Source organism: Erpetoichthys calabaricus, chromosome 6, assembly GCF_900747795.2.
Source record: "Erpetoichthys calabaricus chromosome 6, fErpCal1.3, whole genome shotgun sequence".
NCBI classification, from domain to species: Eukaryota; Metazoa; Chordata; class Cladistia; order Polypteriformes; family Polypteridae; genus Erpetoichthys; species Erpetoichthys calabaricus.
The window spans coordinates 129,742,930-129,763,482 of record NC_041399.2 but is presented as its reverse complement, the minus strand read 5'-3'; the positions used below and the strand labels follow the sequence as shown (position 1 = coordinate 129,763,482).

The 20,553-nt window shown below is 37.9% G+C and overlaps 1 protein-coding gene across 1 annotated transcript in view; it reads left to right on the top strand.

Annotated features, from left to right (window-relative positions):
* The window catches only part of cntnap2a (contactin associated protein 2a), a 1,161,044-nt gene that overhangs the window by 683,794 nt on the left and 456,697 nt on the right, over positions 1-20,553 (top strand). The window contains exon 8 of the mRNA XM_028803276.2: positions 12,475-12,739. Within this exon, the coding sequence (XP_028659109.1) occupies positions 12,475-12,739 (265 nt within the window). The remainder of the gene's footprint in view (positions 1-12,474; positions 12,740-20,553) is intronic.

The following is a 20,553-nucleotide window of genomic DNA, read 5'->3' as shown; positions in this document are numbered from 1 at the left end:
GTAACAACCCCTGATCATTTCAAGGTTCTTTAAATAGCTTTCTTACAATAACCACAGTTGCGAAAATATTGTTTATTTATTTTGGTAAGGTGACAAAATTCTGATGATTAAAGCAAACCCTACCTAAATGAAAGTTATGAGAAATTATGAATCGATGGTTTGGAAAGGAAATAAGATTCATGGAAGAGAGTATTATAGTCAGTTGGCTCTCTGTAAACTTGGAACAAAAATAATTATCCACAACAGCATCCTTCATATCAAAGAAAGTAAAACAGCAGTGTGAATAAAGTGAAGTGTAATATCTACATTAAGTTTGAGCTACAGTTATTTAAATAGAATCGTAAAATTTAAAGACCAAATATAGTCTCCCTCCTAGACTAAAAGGATATCATCAATATAGCAGTACCAAACCATCAATTGCTTTTGTGTTCATTAGAACTACTTATGACCACTTTGAAATTACTTCATTTTTTTTATCTGGCGCCACCTGACTCACCAGCAAGAGAAATTCCCCACATATGATATACTATTCGATGGATATTGATGTGTAGTTATGCACGACATTGAGCTTTCTGGTGTTACCCTCTATTTTCTGGCCCTCTAAACCTGAGATTACACTCTTATGATATAGAGTTAACTGACAGGTATCTTCAGCAAAATTATCAGATAGACTGTGCAAGCCACATCCACTGACCCCAGGGGATCACCCCTAATGTAATATAAAAGGTAAAAAGATCGGTTATGTATCCGTGGTATTACAAGGTTGCTGATCAAAAATATATTTATGATACTTGATTCTTCATCAGTGCTCTTAGTCCTCAAAGTGTCACTCCCAGAAAGTTAAAAATGACATTTCCAACATAAGCATGTGGGTTATTATTTTAGACTATTTCAATGAAAGTAATTATGAATTAGTGTACATGGCTGGCTTACTGATTAAAGTGTGGCTTTTGTTCGTGTCTTTTGCCTGTCCATTTTTTAATGTAGATTGCAGTTTTATATAAATATAATATTCCCGATTTAGGAGTTCTATTCTGAATTTTTGCCATGTGAAAACCTGAAACCATTGGAATGTTGCACAAAAATGCAGAGAATCTCCAAAATCCTACCAATAAAGAGAATATTATGCTAGCTCAGGGGTAGGCAACGTCGGTCCTGGTGAGCCACAGTGGCTACAGGTTTTCATTCCAACCCAATTGCTTAATTAGAAACCAATCATTGCCAATCTCAGACCTTATTTAATTTTATGGCTTGTTAGTCTGTGCAATGTAAGGCTCTTATATCGTAGATTTTTTTCCTTTCCAAGGATATCATCCAAATGATATGAAGCCTAAAACAGATCATTTTCAGTCTGTCACATTTTTCTATTAAGTGTTTTATTAAATCAAACAGTGCATGATGAACACACACAGATGTAATTGGAAAAAAGCTAGCTGGAGAACTGCTGGCTGCTTTGTCTTTTACATCTTATTGCTAATAAGGAGCAATTAAAACACTGAATGCAGCAGTTTAAGATTGAAATAAGCAATTAAGGTTGGAGAACCTTAACAAGCGAGACCACTAAAATGAAGCATCAAAATGTCACTTAAGCAATATGTACTTCATCAGCAATAATTGAGTTCTCGTTAAGGAACTGGGTTGGAACAAAAACCTGCACATACTGTGGCTCACCAGGACCGACGTTGCCTACCCCTGTGCTAGCTCATTGATTACCAGAGAGCAGTCAGATATGAATTTGTCTATAACAGACTATAAACATGAAGATCTAACTGGCTATTAGGTCAATTTAATGTGAATCTTTGGTACTGTAGACAGAGGAGAATCAATAATAAATACATTATTGTGGTCTTTGAGATGTGAGCCACTTACCTTAGAATGCTGAATGAAGTCAACAGTTGTTGATTTTTCCATTTGATTGCATAATAAAGAGACCCAGAAATCTGTCAGCAAAAGAGGAGCTAAATTCCATTGGTTTTGTAACAACCTTAGCATTAAAAGGACTTATAGGAAGAAAAAAGGGATTTAGAGACACCAGTAGTTCACTTGCTGTTTCAAATTACGTTCCTAATATGTGTCTAGAGTGACCAGGACTGTTAGACACAAAATGGTACATTCCCACTAATACCTAACTTTGCTGAGAAGGCAAGGGGTCATTTCAGTGGTGCATTTTCAAAGAATACAAAGAAATTGCTTTTCAGAAAAACAGTTGTATAGTGATCATCAATGATGAATTGAAGTGGACAAAACACATCAAAAAGGCTCACCACCACCTTTACTTTCTCAAGTGTCTGAGAACAACTCAGATTTCTTCAGCTGTTCTCATGAATTTCTACAGATGCACTCTATAGTCCATCCTCACTGGTTGCATCACATGCTGGTATGGCACTTGTTTAGCTCAAAATCGCAAAGCCCTGCAGATGGTGGTGTTGGTGGCATAGAATATTACAGCACCCAGTTGCCTTCTGCTCAAAACATATGCAACAATTGTTTTCTTATAAAGCCAAACAGTATTATTAGAGACCTCAGCCATGTTGTACAGTTGCGTTTCTCACTCCTTACATCTGGCAGATGGCATAGAACTATTGGTTTCTGTCCATTGGTCATAAGGTTACTGAACTGCCAGTCATAATTATTATAAGAATTGTGTGTGTGTATGTGTGTTTGTGCATTTGTATTGTGTTATCTTCAACAGTGTCAAAGAGATATACAAGTAAGAATTTCACTTTACTATGTATATATGACAATATACTGAGATTAAATTAATGGAGACTGGAGGTTGTTGTGGAATAACTTTCCTCTATATTCAAATAAATCATTCTCGGAGACCAGATTCATATACAGAGCAATTGTTTATTTGCATATAGATATGCTTAAATGTCTCAGTCCATGGAAAGAGCAATCAAAAATAAATACTTTCTTATTACCATTACCTTATCTAATACATCATGTCATCTGACTCTTCCTATGCAGAATTCTATCATTTTTCCAATCAACTACAGCCACCAGTAACTTCATATACATGTCGATTCTTCCATTATTCTAAACATTGCCTTGTTAATAAGGGTGTCCTACAGGCATTCCCATTGATCTTATCACCGCTTCATAATAGGTGTGTTTGGCCCTTCTCACTAGTTTGTTCTCGCTTTTTAAGGGGGTGTTCATTACACATCTACTTCATTTTAACCTTAGCAACTGCTCTAGATGAGGCAAAAGCCTCACCTGCCCAAGCTTTAAGCTTTAAGTTTAGTTAACACTTTACTTACCTTCAGTCCTTCCCCTATGCTTTTAATAATCCATTGTTATTGGCTCAAAAAAGTAAAAAGTATAAAATATTTTGTAAATACTGTAAAAGATAACCCGGCCACAGACAAACACAACACCAGAATGTCCAAACACACACTTTTATTTACCCTATTTACACTATTTACAGATTCTTGCTCAGTCCTTGTTCCTTCAGCCGCCTCTGCTCCCCTCTTGCAAGCTCCGTCCTCTTCCACCTGACTCCGGCTCCCCAAATGTAGTGAGGCACCCCTTTTATCTTGCCCCGGATGTGCTCCAGGTGCACGATGATGAACTTCCAGCAGCACTCCCCAGTGTGGTGGAAGTACTGCCCTTACACCCGGAAGCACTCCGGGCGTACACCATCCCTGGTCCGGCAGCACTTCCTGCTGTAGTGGAAGCGCTGTCCTTCAGGGTTCAAGGACCGTCCAGGCGCCCAGGGAAGAATAGTGCTGCTCTCCCGGTCCGTCCTTCCTCCAGGCATGCTGGCGGGGCAGGGTCCCTGGCCATCTGTCACAGCACAAATATATGCAACATATGCAGATTTGTTGTTGGGACAATAGTGGACAGACGGAAAGAAAGGGATAGTATATGTATTATAAAATCCCCTAAAGAACCCAAAAAATAAAAGTCCTCAAAAACTGTTAAAAAAGAAAAAAAGCTTCTAAAGAAACTGAACAAACAGTAGCACAAATACAAGAAATACTCAAAACAAAAGTAAAAAAATAAACCAATAAATTGTATTTACAGAGTGAATTTGTGCAGGGTGAGCTGCAAAAAATGTATGTATAAAACCAACTGATTATAACATAAGTGATTGTGCTAAATTTGAACTCAAAATAAATCTAGTGCTAAAATCAGAATCTCTTAATTAAAAAGTCCTTAAAAGCAAAGTTTTTTTTCTTTCTCAGAATTCTTTTCTTTATATTGGTACTAAGTTCAGACACATTTTATGTGAGTGGCTGTTGTTTGTAATATGTTGGCCATAGTATCTTGGGAAGATATTGAAGAAGGGAAGATTTACTTCAAAAAGTAAATGCACAAAAAGGCAACAAAATTATTTAATAAAAATAATGGTGAAAATAATAAAATAAAAATGGAGCAAATTTATGTAATTTTGAAGTACTGTATACTAACTGAATATTAATAAAAAGTACAGTGTTGCAGTTTCCAAAAGATTGAAATAGTTAATGAAGTTAGACAAGTTCCAGGCCTGTTTGTTTGTTTTATTTTTTTATTGAGCCTGTACATCATATTACAACATGTACAAGGGTTTAGTAGAAATAGAAATTAATTAGTTCAATAGTCCAGCATTTTAACACCATTACTAAATAAGGAGATTGGTCTGCAAAATGGGCATTCAAATTTTTATTACAGGAATCATGTGATGTGCTCTGCTAATGGCTGCTTTGTTTTGCTTCTTCTCACATTCTTTTCAATTTTTTGCTTCATATTAACTGTCTTCATATTAATGACAAAATATCATATTAATTATGACTTCCCCTAACCTTCACAAAGAAAATTTTGATATTGTCTTTCTGATTCAGTGAAAAAATCACCTTGGGCTGAACACAGCTCACTATAAAGCAGTTAAAGGTCTATTCCCTACATGGTATCATCCAACATAATCATCCTGAGATCTCAGAATGCTTTCAAAGCTGACTTCAAGATGCTGGAAAAAGATTTTGCCTTAATCAAAGCCATGGGCATCCACCTCTCTTATGGAGATTGCAGGCATTAACACTGATGCATACTTTCTGAAGGCTAAGTTCACTGAGATGAGAGATCCACAACACCACAGTAACTTGAAACCAGTCAGCATATGGATTGGTTGGGAAGGAAATGACATTCCAGCCTGTCTCTTCCTGCCTCTGTCTTTGCCTCTAGTATTTCCAGGCCTTCCTTCTTTCTAGTTCTCTGTAGAGAAAGAAATAAGGCTGTACAACACTCAGGATAACATTTCACATTCACATTCTCCTACTTCTAACAAGATCTATTTATTATCAAGCCCACCAGAAATTGTTTCACGAAGAGTGACGGGCTCAAGAACCTATTTTGAAGAAAGTTATTTTTTCCAGGACTTTTGGAGTCAAAATGGGTGCTTCCAAGAGAGGAATGGATGCTCAGATTAGCAGAGTGAAAGAGATATGGGTCACCACTTTTCTGGTCTTTCCTGCTTCTCTCAAACTTTTATTTGGAAGTTAGCATTACTTTTATGATATTCCAGCTGAAGATCTGCACTTGTCACTTTGTCACCATGGGCACATCTACCAGCTCTGCTTTTATGTCCACTTGGCTGTGGATGACTCCTGGTCTCCTCCACACTTTTCACAGTTTTAATCCTGAGACACTGCTGTTATTTCCACATGTTTTAGTATGGTTTTTGAATACCGAATTTACAGTAGGTCATTGTTTTGGTAACTTTTAGATTGTTGCTATATTTGTGATTATTGTTAACACATCCTGTGTTGCTTGACTTCTACATTTACATTATGCACTGCTTCATTATTGGTGCATAGTGGCATTGGATTTTTCTTTTTCTTTCTCTGGAACAAGTTGGCCTGACAGGCTTGTGGTTTAGATTTGGTCATTTTGTATGAGGTGCCTTGTGTCTTCTCGAGGTTCCTGTATGCTTCTTGATTTAGAGGCAGCCATTCTTACCTCTACCCCAGCCATACGTTTGATAAATGGGCTTTGATTTTTACATATCGACAGCAACATGTAGATTGAATAATTTCTTTTTCTTTGGTCATATTCTTGAATAAAGGCATTCTTGTTTTGTTATACCTTTTGTGAAAGCATTTATTTGATATTGAACTTCAGTCTTCACACATCATACATTTCATGTCAACATTCACAGCAACATGTAAACTGAATAATTTATATTTCTTTGTTTATATTCTTGAATAAAGGTGGACTTGTTTTGTTACACCTTTTGTGAAAGTATTTATTTGATATTTGAACTTCAGTCTTCGCATTTTAAACATTTCACGTCAAGATTTTATCAATTATACAGGAAAATAGTTTCTGTTTTATTTACTGTATGTGTTCAACATTTCTTCCCTCACATTTCCTGTCATCCTACATTTTTCCAGATTATTATAGAAATGGAACACACATGAAATGAATGTATTTATCACTGTTTTCTATTTTTCCTATACACTGTATTTGCAATTGTTAATTTGTATAGCAATGGGGTTTTATTCTTTATTTGTATTACCTTATTCTTTATTTTAAAAAAAATCTCTAAATATAATAATAATAATAAATTTTATTAAAAGTACACAAAATGTAGCCTTGTGCATGGTAGTAAGCCCCACCCTGGTTTTATAGTAGCAAATGTAATCAGGTGATATTAGTGAAAAGTCCAAATACACATTTTGTTTTGTTGGTTTGGTTGTATGTGTGCTTGTTGTTATTGGATCAGTGTACAGTATTTTGATATTGTAACTGAATGTGTGTACGGGGTGCTTCAAGTTGACACATGAGGGTTTCATGGAACATCTTGCTAGAAGTGCTTCTGCAAAATACACATTCAGCAATTGGTGAAAAAGTAGCATGCTACCTTGTGAGCATTGTAGTGAAACTAAGAAACCCTTCTGTCCATATCTCAAAGATCATTTCTGACATTACAGATCATATGGAAGTCCTCGTAAGTCAATAAAGAAATTATCACAACAGATTAGCTGAGGTCTGTTTTTAGTAACATGTTAAGGTACACTGAAAACTGCATTGCTGCTGGCAGACACCATTTTCTACACAGACTTTAAAATGGGCAATAATGGTATTTGATAGCATTCTGTAATCATAATAATAAAACAACAAAATAACTTTTCAAATGTAACATTTGTTATTCTTTTACTATCAACAATCTTAATACCATTGACACTGAGACTGGACTACTTTTTCTTATGCCATCCTGCATAGTAAGTGATTTGGCAGTATTGGACTTCAAAACCAGACAAATAGATTTCTGCTTCTTTATCCAAACATGTATATTGATCTTTGAATGCTTTAATATCTCTGCTTACTACTACTGGATTTACTTTACTTAAAGAAGTGTGAGTGAATGCCCTGAGCTTTGTTCAGAAATAAATATAAGAAAAAAATTGAAAAGGAAGTCACTCATTACATAACTCTGTCATAATTTTTTTCTGGCTTTCCTAGTAAGAGTTGTGATACCAACATGCTAAACTGACTAGGCCTCCCTGGCTACAGCAACTTTCTTCTGACCTTCCTGCAGAATGCTCAGATGCTTGCAGAACAATAAAGAGATATAATTCCTTAAGCATATCCGGAGCTTGTCTCTAAGTCTTTTCCTAGATAACCATATCTTGTGAAAATACAGACTGAGTGCCCTAACTACATACCCAAGCCACAGTATTAGACTTCTCTCAATATAAAGAAGCAAAGCTTTAATTCTGAGTCTCTCCTGCACCGTAAAGCTCCTACGTCTTTTATGCAGTGTGAATGCAGAAAACCTACACAGGAACTTCATTAGAACCACTTTAATGTCATTCTTCCATGTTGTTATGTTGATGTTATTTTGGAAGAATTAAGTGGATAGGACTGATAAGCTTTGTTGAGCTGAATGGCCTGTTATTGTCTAAATTGTTCTAATTTTCTGATATTCTATCCAGAGCTCATGATCATATGCGAGGGTGGGAATGTAGACTGACTAGTAAATTAAGAGCTTCATCCATGGTTTTTGTCCCCACTTCACCATCATGATCTTGTAAAATATCTGTACAATAGCTACTATGCCCTGATTTGTTGGTCATTTATCACAATTGCATCTACCCTCACTTGTGTGCATGACCTCAGCATATCTATACTCCTCCACCTGGAACAGCTGCTCATACTAGCAGGGAACTTGCTACTCTATCCTGAGAGCAGGCTATGATTACAAATGTAATGGTGATAATTCTTTAAACATCCCCTTCATATTCAGCTGCAATCCATTACAGTGTGTTCTAGAGATTTCAGTCTGATGAAGTCAAAAGAAAAACATCCTCACTTTCAAACAGCAGAGATGTAGCACTCATTTTCCCAAACTGGTTACCCCCACACATTAACTGTGCCTCGGTATACCAAGTATGAAAATCATGCACAGGAGGCAACAACATTGAATACACTCAACATAAAGCAAAGACTTCTCACAAGAAGCTGAAGAGGCTTCTCTGGAGGTGGGAGTTGAATCCATTCTAAACAAAGGCACCTGCTAATCATTCCCAGCACACCCTCACTACTTGTTTGCATCTATAAAGTCTGTCCAGCAATGCTCTCTCAGTCTCTCTCTCTGTTTCTCTCGCTTAATCCAAGTTTTCAGTACATACAGTCTCACAGCACACAACACAACTATAGTTAGATTATGGTGTTTGTTATAGACAATCTAAAAAACACAGAAACAACAATTCATGCCTTGGATTCTTATCTGGCAAGTGCTTCAGCACAATCACACCCTTCAGGTTTTTTCTTTCGTTGATCAAGGAGTTTAGTTTATAAGCCACTGCCAAACTGAGTCCAACTATATCTACCCAGTATTTTTCAGCCTCCTGGTTGAGTTGTAGCATTTCCCCACCAAAAGAATTTTTCTACATGTCAAGAACCATTTACCGTTGCCAATATCTAGTATGCCTGGGTCAGTCTGACTCTTGCTTGTCACTCAACTAGCATTGCCGCTAAACCTCACCCATATGTGGTAATGTTTCCACATGGCAACTCTATGTAGATTTTTTGGACTGAATCCTACAGGGCTACTTGGGTTATCCATACATCAACCACTCATCGATAAACAGCACTCTCAGGGCTGGTTCCATCAGTAAGCCCTGGTGTCTTCATTTCTGGGAAGGTTTTATTAGGTTTGAGTAGAACATTCATGGAGATCAAATTATGCTTTTTTTTAATCTGGCCAGACTCATAAAATCATGGCTACATTTGTCAAACTTGGTCCTGGGACCTATTGTGACTACAGATTTTTCTTCCTAGCCTAATTAAGTGAGCTGTTATTTCTCAGTTTCTGTGTTTTGGGGTCAATGTAGAAATTGCAAAACTAAAATGTACTAAGAAGTTATCTTTTTTTTAAAAGAAATTTTCATCCTGGTTCATTCATTCTGGTTTTCCAGGTGCTCTGGTTATTTAATCCATTATTTACTAAATAGTTTTGCCTGGTGCCAAAATAGTTGGTGTCTGCCCTGCTTGTTTTTAATTGTAATTATTATGATACCATGAAGGGAATAAACTACAAAGAAAAAGGGCAAAATAGAAGGAAAACAATTAAATATAGTTAAATATTTAAAACTATACCAAACATAGAAATATTTCTTAATGTCTTATAAATATAAAAATGATACTGCTCTGCTTTTCCAAATGCAGAATAAGAGAAGAGACAAAAGACAAGCTAATTAAATTATATCATTATTATCGCCGATTGTGAATCTGGTTGGAACAAAAACCTGCAGCCACTGTGGATACCCAGGACCGAGTTTGGGAACCACTACTCTAGACAGCATAGCTCTAAGGTACATAGAGGTACACAAGCCTTCACACCACACCAATATCAAATTCCTATGAGGGGATTATAATATTCAGTGAATCCATAATGAAATCTGTCACACATGCATTCTATCCATCCATCCATTATCCAACCCACTATATCCTAACTACAGGGTCACGGGGGTCCGCTGGAGCCAATCCCAGCCAACACAGGGCGCAAAGCAGGAAACAAACCCCGGGCAGGGCGCCAACCCACCACAGGGCTCGCACACACACACACACAAACACACCAAGCACGCACTAGGGACAATTTAGAATCGCCAATGCACCTAACCTGCATGTCTTTGGATTGTGGGAGGAAACTGGAGTACCCAGAGGAAACCCACGCAGACACGGGGAGAACATGCAAACTCTACGCAGGGAGGACCTGGGAAGTGAAGCTCGGGTCTCCTAACTGCGAGGCAGCAGCGCTGCAAAAATATCATTCTTTATATAGTCCCTTTCGAAGAGATTTTCATCACAGTTTTAATGTATGTTTTTTCCAAAGTAACAGACTATGAGTCTAATTGGTTCTTTTATTTTCACATAGTTTAATGTGCTTGGCATTCTTTGTTTCAAAAGATTACAGTGGGGTGGTAGAAATCAAACTAAAAACTATAATCTTTATTTACATATGGTTAGTGGAAGAAAAAACAAAAGTTTCATCATTTTTAATATTTCTTTTCTGTAAAATTTAACAGAGTGGAGTGGTGGCTCTGAGGCTAGGGATCTGCACTGGTAATCAGAAGGTTGCCAGTTCGAATCCCATAAATGCCAATAGGGACTCTGCTCTGTTGGGCCCTTGAGCAAAGGCCCTTAACCTGCAATTGCTGAGCGCTTTGAGTAGTGAGAAAAGCGCTATATAAATGCAAAAAATTATTATTATTTATTTTAATGTTATTATGCTTTAATTAGATGAGATTTGGCCCCCTGCTGTACTACATTTTTGGTTTGTCAGATTACACTTAATGAATTAAAACCGGTTGATTTACAAAATTTCAGCTTTTCATTTTTGGAATTCACTTTCTCTAGTAAAGGATGGCAGAAGTCTCAACATTTCTTAGAATCCAAAAGTAAATACAAAGCAGTAGCAAACACTGGGTGGAATGCCAGCTCATTCATTACGTTTTCTAAACTTAATAACTGCTTTAGTATTATCTATTTATTTATTTATGTAATGATTTTTGTTGCTTGGGAGAAACCCAGCTTTTATTTTTCTGTTTGCACATCAATTACTGGTCTGTTCCATTTGCATTACAGACAGATTCTGCTAATTTTGCTGAGATTCCCTCCCCTTCTAGTCTCTGCTTATCAGAAACAAACAACAGCTTTTTGCAGCTAGAAGATAGGGTTGAGAATCATAGCTCTTGCTCTCTCAATTTATTTTTTTTTCTAAGCACCAATGCTGGCTGTAATAAATAAAAAATTGTGCAGGTATGGAAAAGTTAGTTGAATGATTATGTCCTGTTTGTTCCACTATTATTAAAGTGACCTTGTCACTAATAGACATTTTCACTCATTAAATGTAAATAAAAGGCATTTCATATACCACATGGTCTTTTGTCATAACTATTCCTGTTCTTTATTCCTTTAGTTTTGCCAAGGATGCCAATGTCAATCTAGGACATTGCCCCAATAAAATGTAAGAGAAATTTGTAATGAAAATAAGTAGCTGAAAGAGTTTAAGAAATACACTTTACGAAATATATGTATTGGTAACTAAATATAACCTGATTTTCCCTTTCCATGCCCCCAAATAAGAAGTGTGAATCTGTCATCTTTACAGAGATTCAATATGGAAATATGTGGGTCATCTAAAATATTCTTTAGCTGCATGTTATAAAAAAGTGGAAACCTGGATCAGAAATAATTCCAACTTAGCTCAAAAACATTTTCGGTTGGTAGATATGAGAATACAATTTCCTAAACTTTTTTTTTTCCTTATGCTGTAAAAAGCTTAATTTGAAATATTGATAGGCATAACACAGTCAGGACAATTTAGAATCGCCAATACACCTAACCTGCAAGACTTTGGACTGTGGGAGGAAACCGGAGCACCCAGAGGAAACCCACGCAGACACGGGGAGAACATGCAAACTCCACGCAGGGAGGACCCAGGAAGCGAACCCGGGTCTCCTAACTGTGAGGCAGCAGCGCTAACCACTGCGCCACCGTGCCACCCTAAATAACAATTATTTTATTCAACATGAATAAAATGAAACATTTTATGCTATTGCATGATCATGAAATGCTGAAATAGAGAATTTACAGGAAAGAAAATATGAATTGATCTAGTATATGATTATTTTCTGAGGCGCTATGATAGGTAATCCTTTCATTTTCACACAAGAAAAATCCATGTGAATGAGCAAAAACTCAGTAGAGGTACTGTATTAGCATGGAGTTTAGGGAGCCTCAGTGGCAGAAAAATATGTTGATGGACGAGGGAGAAATGAATTGACAATATTATCTTCTGTTTACAGAGATCACAATGAGTACAAGAGCTTAATTTGGTTAAAAATGAAAATGCTGAACACTTTTCTCCAAAAACAAGAAAAATATTGACCATGAAATTAATTTTGAAAATCAATCTTTAAAGGCATGGTAATTTATCATCAAAGTACCTTTATCTGTGCCAATATTACTTCTTGTATTTTGCAGGGCAATTTGAGCTTCTCCTGTGTGGAACCCCATTCAGTACCTGTTTTTTTCAATGCCACTAGCTACTTGCAGCTTCCAGGCCATCCGAACCAAGATGTGATGTCAGTGAGTTTCCAGTTCCGAACATGGAATCCAAATGGCTTACTTCTGTATTGCACTTTAGCAGATGGCTTGGGAATGGTTCAGATTGACCTCAATGATGGCAAAGTCAGCGTGCATATTAATGTTACACAAACCAAGAAAAGCCGGATTGACATTTCTTCAGGTATGAGAGTAGCATGCTTTAAGGTAAACTACAAGAAATAAACTATAAAATAAGAACAAATCATGGCATTTATATTCATGTATTGCTTTTGCAAATGTGCCATAATTGGTTTGAATTTAAGTTACAGACAACCTTGAAATGAAAATATGCAAACAAAGTTATTGTGCTAGTTATTTTGTTTTCTTTCAATTTCAGTTCAAGACATAAAAAATACAGCATTATTTTGAGAAATCTACCTTTGTGTATTCAGAGTATGCATCTTAACAGTGAACAATTGGTCTTCATTATGTTTTAAAGAAAATTGAAAGTGTTCAGTAGGAAAATATTTGTGCCTATTATGTTCAACAGAATGCATACAAGATAAAGGTAGATCTGAATTCCCAGGTATTATTCTAGAAACAATAGAAATCCAACAATATCAGATCATTGTATCAAGGTATTGCCTACCAATTTGGCAAGTTTTGGCTGCCCAAGTGTAGGTCTGACAATCAAACTGTTTAACAAGGAATATATATGTACAGTAAAAAAAACAGAAGCGAAACAAAAGAAGGGCTATGCTACAAGTGGTTAACCCCATTTAATATCCACTTAAAGTTATATCATTTGTGATGTTTCTTTCAAAGAATAGCTCTCCAGAGACTTCTGTCCTTTTTGAGTGCTTGGACCAGAAAGACGAAAACTACAAAGGTTAGATGGCTTCACACATTCTATAGTTTATGCCTACATTTTGTAACATTTATTACTAAAATATGAAAAAGTTTCTGTTTTAACAATGTGTTTATACAGATTACTGTAGAAATGGAACAGACATGAAATGCATGTGTTCCAAATAACGATCTATTATTTCCACTCTAAAACTCCAGCACTTCACTCCCAGATAATCAATCAAGGCATGAGCTGGGAGAACTTTGTGATCATTCTGCGATGGTGGGGGGATGGAATAGCAGGCTGCTTGCTGCTTGTCTTAATCGGCACATTTATAGGACAAAAGATACTGACGGAGAGGTGTGAATGGATTTAAGGTGGGCCGGATTTACGAGTTTTCTCGTAGGCTCTGGTAATTCTAGTGTTAAGTAAGGAGGTGGAAGCAGAGAAGGCGGAATGATATTTGTTCTAAATGGAAGAGGTATCATTGGTCCTTCAGACAGTTCTCCTTCATTTTAAAGCAAATGGAATCCGTGGAAGGGTTGGTGTTACAATCAAAACCTTCACTGTAGTATCTGTCGGTCTCTTTCCTGTGAGAGACACCCTAAATGTGCATGACTGACAACACACACAATATATGTATATGTATGTGTGTATGTATATGTGTTTGTATTCCTTAGCAAATAAGGCATTGTTTCTGTTCTCAGTGTTCACTGGCCTACCACTTTTTCAATTTTTATTCCACCGTTAGCAACTTTAAACATAATGTTGTGATCTTCCTACTTTATTTTTTTTCATGATCTAAGAGGGAATGGCAAACATTTTTGCTGTAGTAATTCTACATTACTTGATAAATAACAGTCCCATTTAATTGAACAGCCATAGAGTTAAAGATAAATATGTAAGATTAATCTAAACATTTCTGGTTTATTAAATGAAATGATGTGTATGACCTGTTCAGCAAAGCTATTTAATTCTAATGCTCACACCATTGCTGATTCACTAAGCTTATCTCTAGCCTTTGTTATAGCAGATTGCTTTGCTGTCTAATGTTTTTTGGTAGCTGTGTGATTGTAGTAATTGATTTGGCTCTGCTTCAAGTTATAAGCAGTCTTACTACAATTAAGTAATACTTTATTTTTAGCACTATTAGGATAGCACAAGTGTGGTTAAGTCTAAAGAGAAAGGCACACAGGTGTTTTGAAACATCCAAGACATGTTCTTGGGCAGTCCTGCAGGGGCTAGTAGAGTAGTCTTATATGTTAACTACTTGTCCTGATAGGGCATTAGCCAGGCACATCAGTGTGAGACGGTATCCGTCAATAAGGGCGCGCACATAAAGGCGACCTTCAAAAGGGCGACCTCAATTGGGCGCGGCGAATAAAAGCACACATAAATAAATCGATCTTCAAAAGGGCGACCTCAATTGAGCGCCGAATAAAGGCGTGCATAAATAAAGGCGAACTTCAAAAGGATGACCTCAATTGAGCGCCGAATAACTGCGCGCATAAATAAAGGAGTGCTTCAAAAGGGTGACGTCAATTGGGCGCAGCGAATAAAGGCAAACGCAACAAAATTATTACAGAAAATTTATTAGATAAAGGCAATGATTGAACATATAAAAAGGTGAAAGCAAGAATATTAAAACATCCAATTAATTAATGCATGAACTTCTAACGAACTACTTCTAACGAACTATTTCTAAAGCTCTCTATATTTCGTTGTTTTCAAAATTACAGAAAATTAGATTAAGGCAATGACTGAATGTATAAAAAGGTGAAAGCAAGTTACACTTGAAGCTGTAGATTATGTGCAATGCCACGTAGATATTCGAGATGCGGTCTATTAGCATAATCAAGGACAATTAATTTAATTCGCTCCAAAGGTCATCCTTTTGAAGCGCTCCTTTATTTGCGCGCGCATTTATTTGGCGCTCAATTGAGGTCGCCCTTTTGAAGATCGATTTTATTTATGTTCGCTTTTATTCTCCGCGCCCAATTGAGGTCGCCCTTTTGAAGGTCGCCTTTTTGTGCGCGCCCTTATTGAATAGAACCGTGCGAGACAGGCAGAGTTGTAGTTTGATAGAAGTATGCATTGTCCCACTAGGACACTAGGACAGGTGACTCAGTACTTCTCAGAGGTGCATGACCGTCTCCTTAAACTGTGGGTAAGGTCGTGGAGGAAATGTTACAGGGTTTACCGTGTTTGAGGAAATATTGTGCTCTTCACTTACAGCTTGTTCTGACCGTGTGCCAGCCATCGTTTTCTCCTTTCTTCATGTCAAATCGATGCTGGCTGTGTACATTGTATTACACATTATGTGAAAACATTGTGATGCCATTTCAAATGAGTTTATATTAGGTTTTTTTTACCTAAATGAAACAACTGTAGTACTGGTAGTTTTTTGGATTTGTCTTGTTTGTCTTGTTTATTCATCAGACTTGAAATAATGTGATTGATTATAAGTGTTAGGTGATCATTTTCTAGTTGTCTGCTGAAGACAGACAGTAACTCATTATTGGGCAGAAATGTTCAGTAATGACTGAACAACGGCAGAAGAGGATTTTTCAAGGTTTAATCTTTGTGCTTCCTGACCTACTCAGTAATCACTAAGTGCTGTTGAAATTGGCTAAATATGAGGCAACTTTAGTTATAAACAGTGGTCTGTAAACAGGGCCCACTAAATTCAAGACATGAAAATTAGTATTATTACTTTTATTATTTAACCTCCTTAGCATTAGGCCAGAGCATTACTCAGGCTGTGAAAACCATGCTAAAAGCATTAGTCCCAAGTATCACTCACTGTACAGATACGTCTTGCGTAAGCATTAGAACCGAGAATCATTTAGGCTGTAAAAGTGCTGTTAGTGCTGCCATTCTTTGGAGAAATTATGTCTGAGTGCAGGTTTTCACCAATAATGAAGTATCTGCACTTTACCAACAATGAAGATTTTGATGAGAATACCCATCCAGCACCCAAAATGAAGACAATTTGGGAGATATACCAAGCGACTGCAGTAAAATTTCACATTCCAGACTGTATTATCAGCATCAATGAATGTCTCATGGCTTGTAAGGGCAGTCATGGATACAGTACATTGCGTCAAAAAGAGCAAAATTTGGCATTTATGAACTTTATGAATCTAAAATGGGACACAGGGAAAGGGACAATGTTTGATACAAAATACAATCAGTACGGTGTTGCTACATCATCTGTGCCAACTTTTGATATATGCTCTGTTGGATTAGGGTTACTGTGTATCCATGGACAATTTTTATACTTCGCCAGAGCTATTTGACATCTTGCTGCAAAGACTGACGCATATGGAAGTGTATCCTAATCATCATGGCATGCCTGAAAACTTTGGCACAGCTAAATTACAGTGAGGTGCACTAGTAGCTTGGCAAAAGGGTAAAGTGCTTGTGCTGAAATGGTAGGACAAGAAAGATATTTGTCTTCTTAGCACTGTACATAATACCAGTGACAGTCACTGTATAGGCAAAAGACAATAAGCAGGTTATGAAGGCTTATGCTGAGGTCGACTACAATAGCACAATGGACGGCGTATATCATGCAAATCAAGAATTGACTTTTTATCCCATTATGCAGAGGCAACAAAAGAAATACTAAAAAAAGATATTTCTTCATCTGGTGGATCCGTGCATTTGGAATGAATTCATGTATACAAACAAAAAGCTGGCGAAACTGTAAGTCATGTAAACTTTACAGGCCAGCTTGTCGAACAAATCATTGCCACAAATGTCCACACTACCACTAAAGAGACGCGGTCAACGCAGCACATCGAGGATCAATCCAGAGGGTGTAGACATTTTACTGATTATATACCTCCAACAGAAAAAAGCAGAATCCAAATCGTACCTGTGCAATGTGCTGTTCAAAAACTGATAAATAGGAGTTTAATAAAAACAAAAATAATACATTTTATTTACATAGTACCCATATGCAGAGCCCTTCACAAATATTCAAAAGAATACATGAGAGATAAAATCACTGAAAAAAATCAAATTATTTACACTCTATACAAATTAAACACCAGACATTAAATACCAAATTCAACTTAGATACCGCACATGAAAATAGTTTATAATAAGAAGAAATCACAAATAATTCAATGAAAATTTAGAAAACTGAGGTTTCTACTTGACGACATGTCATTTCCATGATACATTAGTAGGATAAAATTATATATATATATATATATATATATATATATATATATATATATATATATATATATATATATATATATATAATATTGTTGCAGGAGGCTGGGGGCCAGACCCACCCGGGATGCCTGGAAGGACCGGGAGGCAGTTTATACGTCCTCTGGGCCATGAGGGAGCAACCGCCCTAGATAAGTAGGGGGCCACGGGGACCGAGCCAGGAGGCTCGAACATAGCCCATAGCCCATGGCCCATAGCCATCACCAGGGGGTGCCCCAAGCATCGTGAAGCCCGGGAAACCTGCGCTTCTGCCACACCTGGGCAAGTGGAGTAAGAACCTTCCCGGGACGCCCGGAGTGCTTCCGGGAGCTAGTGCGGCACTTCCACCACACCAGGAAGTGCCGCTGGAAGGTCATAAGCAAACACCTGGAGCACATCTGGGTGAAAATAAAAGGGGCCGCCTTCCTACAGTCGGGGAGCTAGAGTTGGGAGCTGGAGCAGGACAAAGCTCCAGTGACAGGAGGAGGAAAGGCAGCCCATGAACATTGAAGGCCCGTAGAAGGGTGTTGTGGTGTCTGGAAGCACTGTGTGTGTGCGAGACTTGTGTTTGGGGACACTAGTGTAAATAAACGTGTGTGTTTTATGAACTGTCGGTGTCCATTTGGTTGTGTCTGGGCTGAACCTCTCACTATATATATATATATATATATATATATATATATATATATATATATATATATATATATATATATAGTGACAGTTTGAGGCACTTATCGCTGTCGTCCTCTTGAACCCTCTGACTCGACTCCAGACACCAGGTAAAAGTCCAAATAATACTTTTATTTGAACAATACAGTGCACAAAGCACCCTCTACTCCACAATACTCATAAATCAATAAACAATACACTAATCAATCCTCCACACTCCCAGACACTTTGCCACCCTTCCTCCCAGCTCAGCTCCGCATACTGGTTTCCCAGAGTCCTTTATATAGTCCCTGACCCGGAAGCGTTTCGCCCTCTCTGTCCACGTGACTAGGAACACTTCCGGGTCATATAAAAACTCTTCTTCTTCACCCCGGAAGCACGTCGTTTCTTCCTGTCATGTGATCATGACGCACCTCCGGGTTATAGGGCACGTAAGAGTCCGATAGCCCCCTTACAGCGACTCCTGGTGGTCCCCAAGGTATACAGCAGGGCTGCGCATATAAACTACAAAGTCCATGAGGCCCTGTTGGAATTCGGGGAACGTCCAAGTTGTCATGAGGGCTCCATCTGGCGGCCTGGGGGTGAGGGCCGGAATATTTAGCCGGCCAACCACCACAATATATATATATATATATATATATATATATATATATATATATATATATATATATATATATATATATTAGTCACAAAAGCAGACTACACACTTAAAAAGGTTTAGGGCAGCCACCTGTATATTGTGCCTTGGCTGCAAATGGGTTTAATGTGATTAAAATGATCACAGGTTCGAGTCCAAAACAGAACTGAATGTAATAGGAAAAGATGGCAGCTTTAAAGCCCAGTTCTGGAAGTGACATCATTGGAACTGGAAGTGACTTCTTCTGGACCAGAAGTGACAACATCACTGGCACTGGAAGTGATGTCTTTTATACCAGAAGTGACGTCATCCATGGCGCCAGGACCTTGCGTGATTTCCTGTGGATGGTCTGCTGAAGATTGAGAAAGAGAGTTAGTGCAGTTCGCCACCCCTGGTCCGGCGTGGTAGTACTATGCTTAAGGCCTTTCAAATGTCTCCCAATCGCACGTGTGTGACAATATATGTATATATACATATATATATATATATATATATTCACGGCATTCGTAGTCTGAATCACAATCTGATTGTATGGGTGGTTACCTACCAGGTAACGCTTGTGGTTGGTCAGCAAGTCGGCTAACATCCGCCACGGTGCCCTCTTTCAGTTGCGAGAAGCAGATCATAGAATGGTTGAAATAGTTTTACTGTCAAATGAACGAACCACACGCCGTGACGCAACGTTAGGGGCTTCGCCTCTAGCGCTGACGTCCGAGGTTCGATTCCCGAGAGGGAGTGCAGTGAGTGTGTACGCCTGATGAGCCCAGAATTAGGGCAAAACACATGTCACGTACTCTTTGCATTTTTGACAGTAAAACTATTTCAACCATTCTATGATCTGCTTCTCGCAACTGAAAGAGGGCACTGTGACGGATGTTAGCCGACTTGCTGACCAACCACAAGCGTTACCTGGTAGGTAACCACCTATACAATCAGATTGTGATTCAGACTACGAATGGCGTGAATGTAATTACCCTGATCTACATGCTGTCAAATGAACGAACCACACGCCGTGGCGCAACATTAGGGGGTTCGCCTCTAGCGCTGACGTCCGAGGTTCGATTCCCGAGAGGGAGTGCAGTGAGTGTGTACGCCTGATGAGCCCAGAATTAGGGCGAAACACGTGTCGCTAACTCTTTGCATTATTTGACAGTAAAACTATTTCAACCATATATATGTATATATATATACAGTATATATATACACATTATATATATATTGTAGCAGTAGGGGGCGCTAGAGCTCCCTTGAACCCTCAGATACCACTCCAAACACCAGGTAAAACTATAATTATTATTTATTTTATAATAATATTGTCCACAAAGCACCCTCCACTCCACACTACATATACAAATACACTATAATCAAGAATAATGATCACTCCTCCTCTCCCACAGTCCTTTTATATTCCCTGACCCGGAAGTGTTTCCCATTCTACAGTCCATGATTCCTTATCACTTCCGGGTCAGATAAAAAGTCCTTTTCTTCAACCCGGAAGCACGTCGTTCCTTCTGGTCATGTGATCATGACGTACTTCCGGGTTATAGGGCAGGTACAAGTCCTTGAGCCTCCCTGCAGCGCCCTCTGGTGGGTCCCACAGTGTCCAGCAGGGTTGGGAATAAAAACTCCATTGTCCATA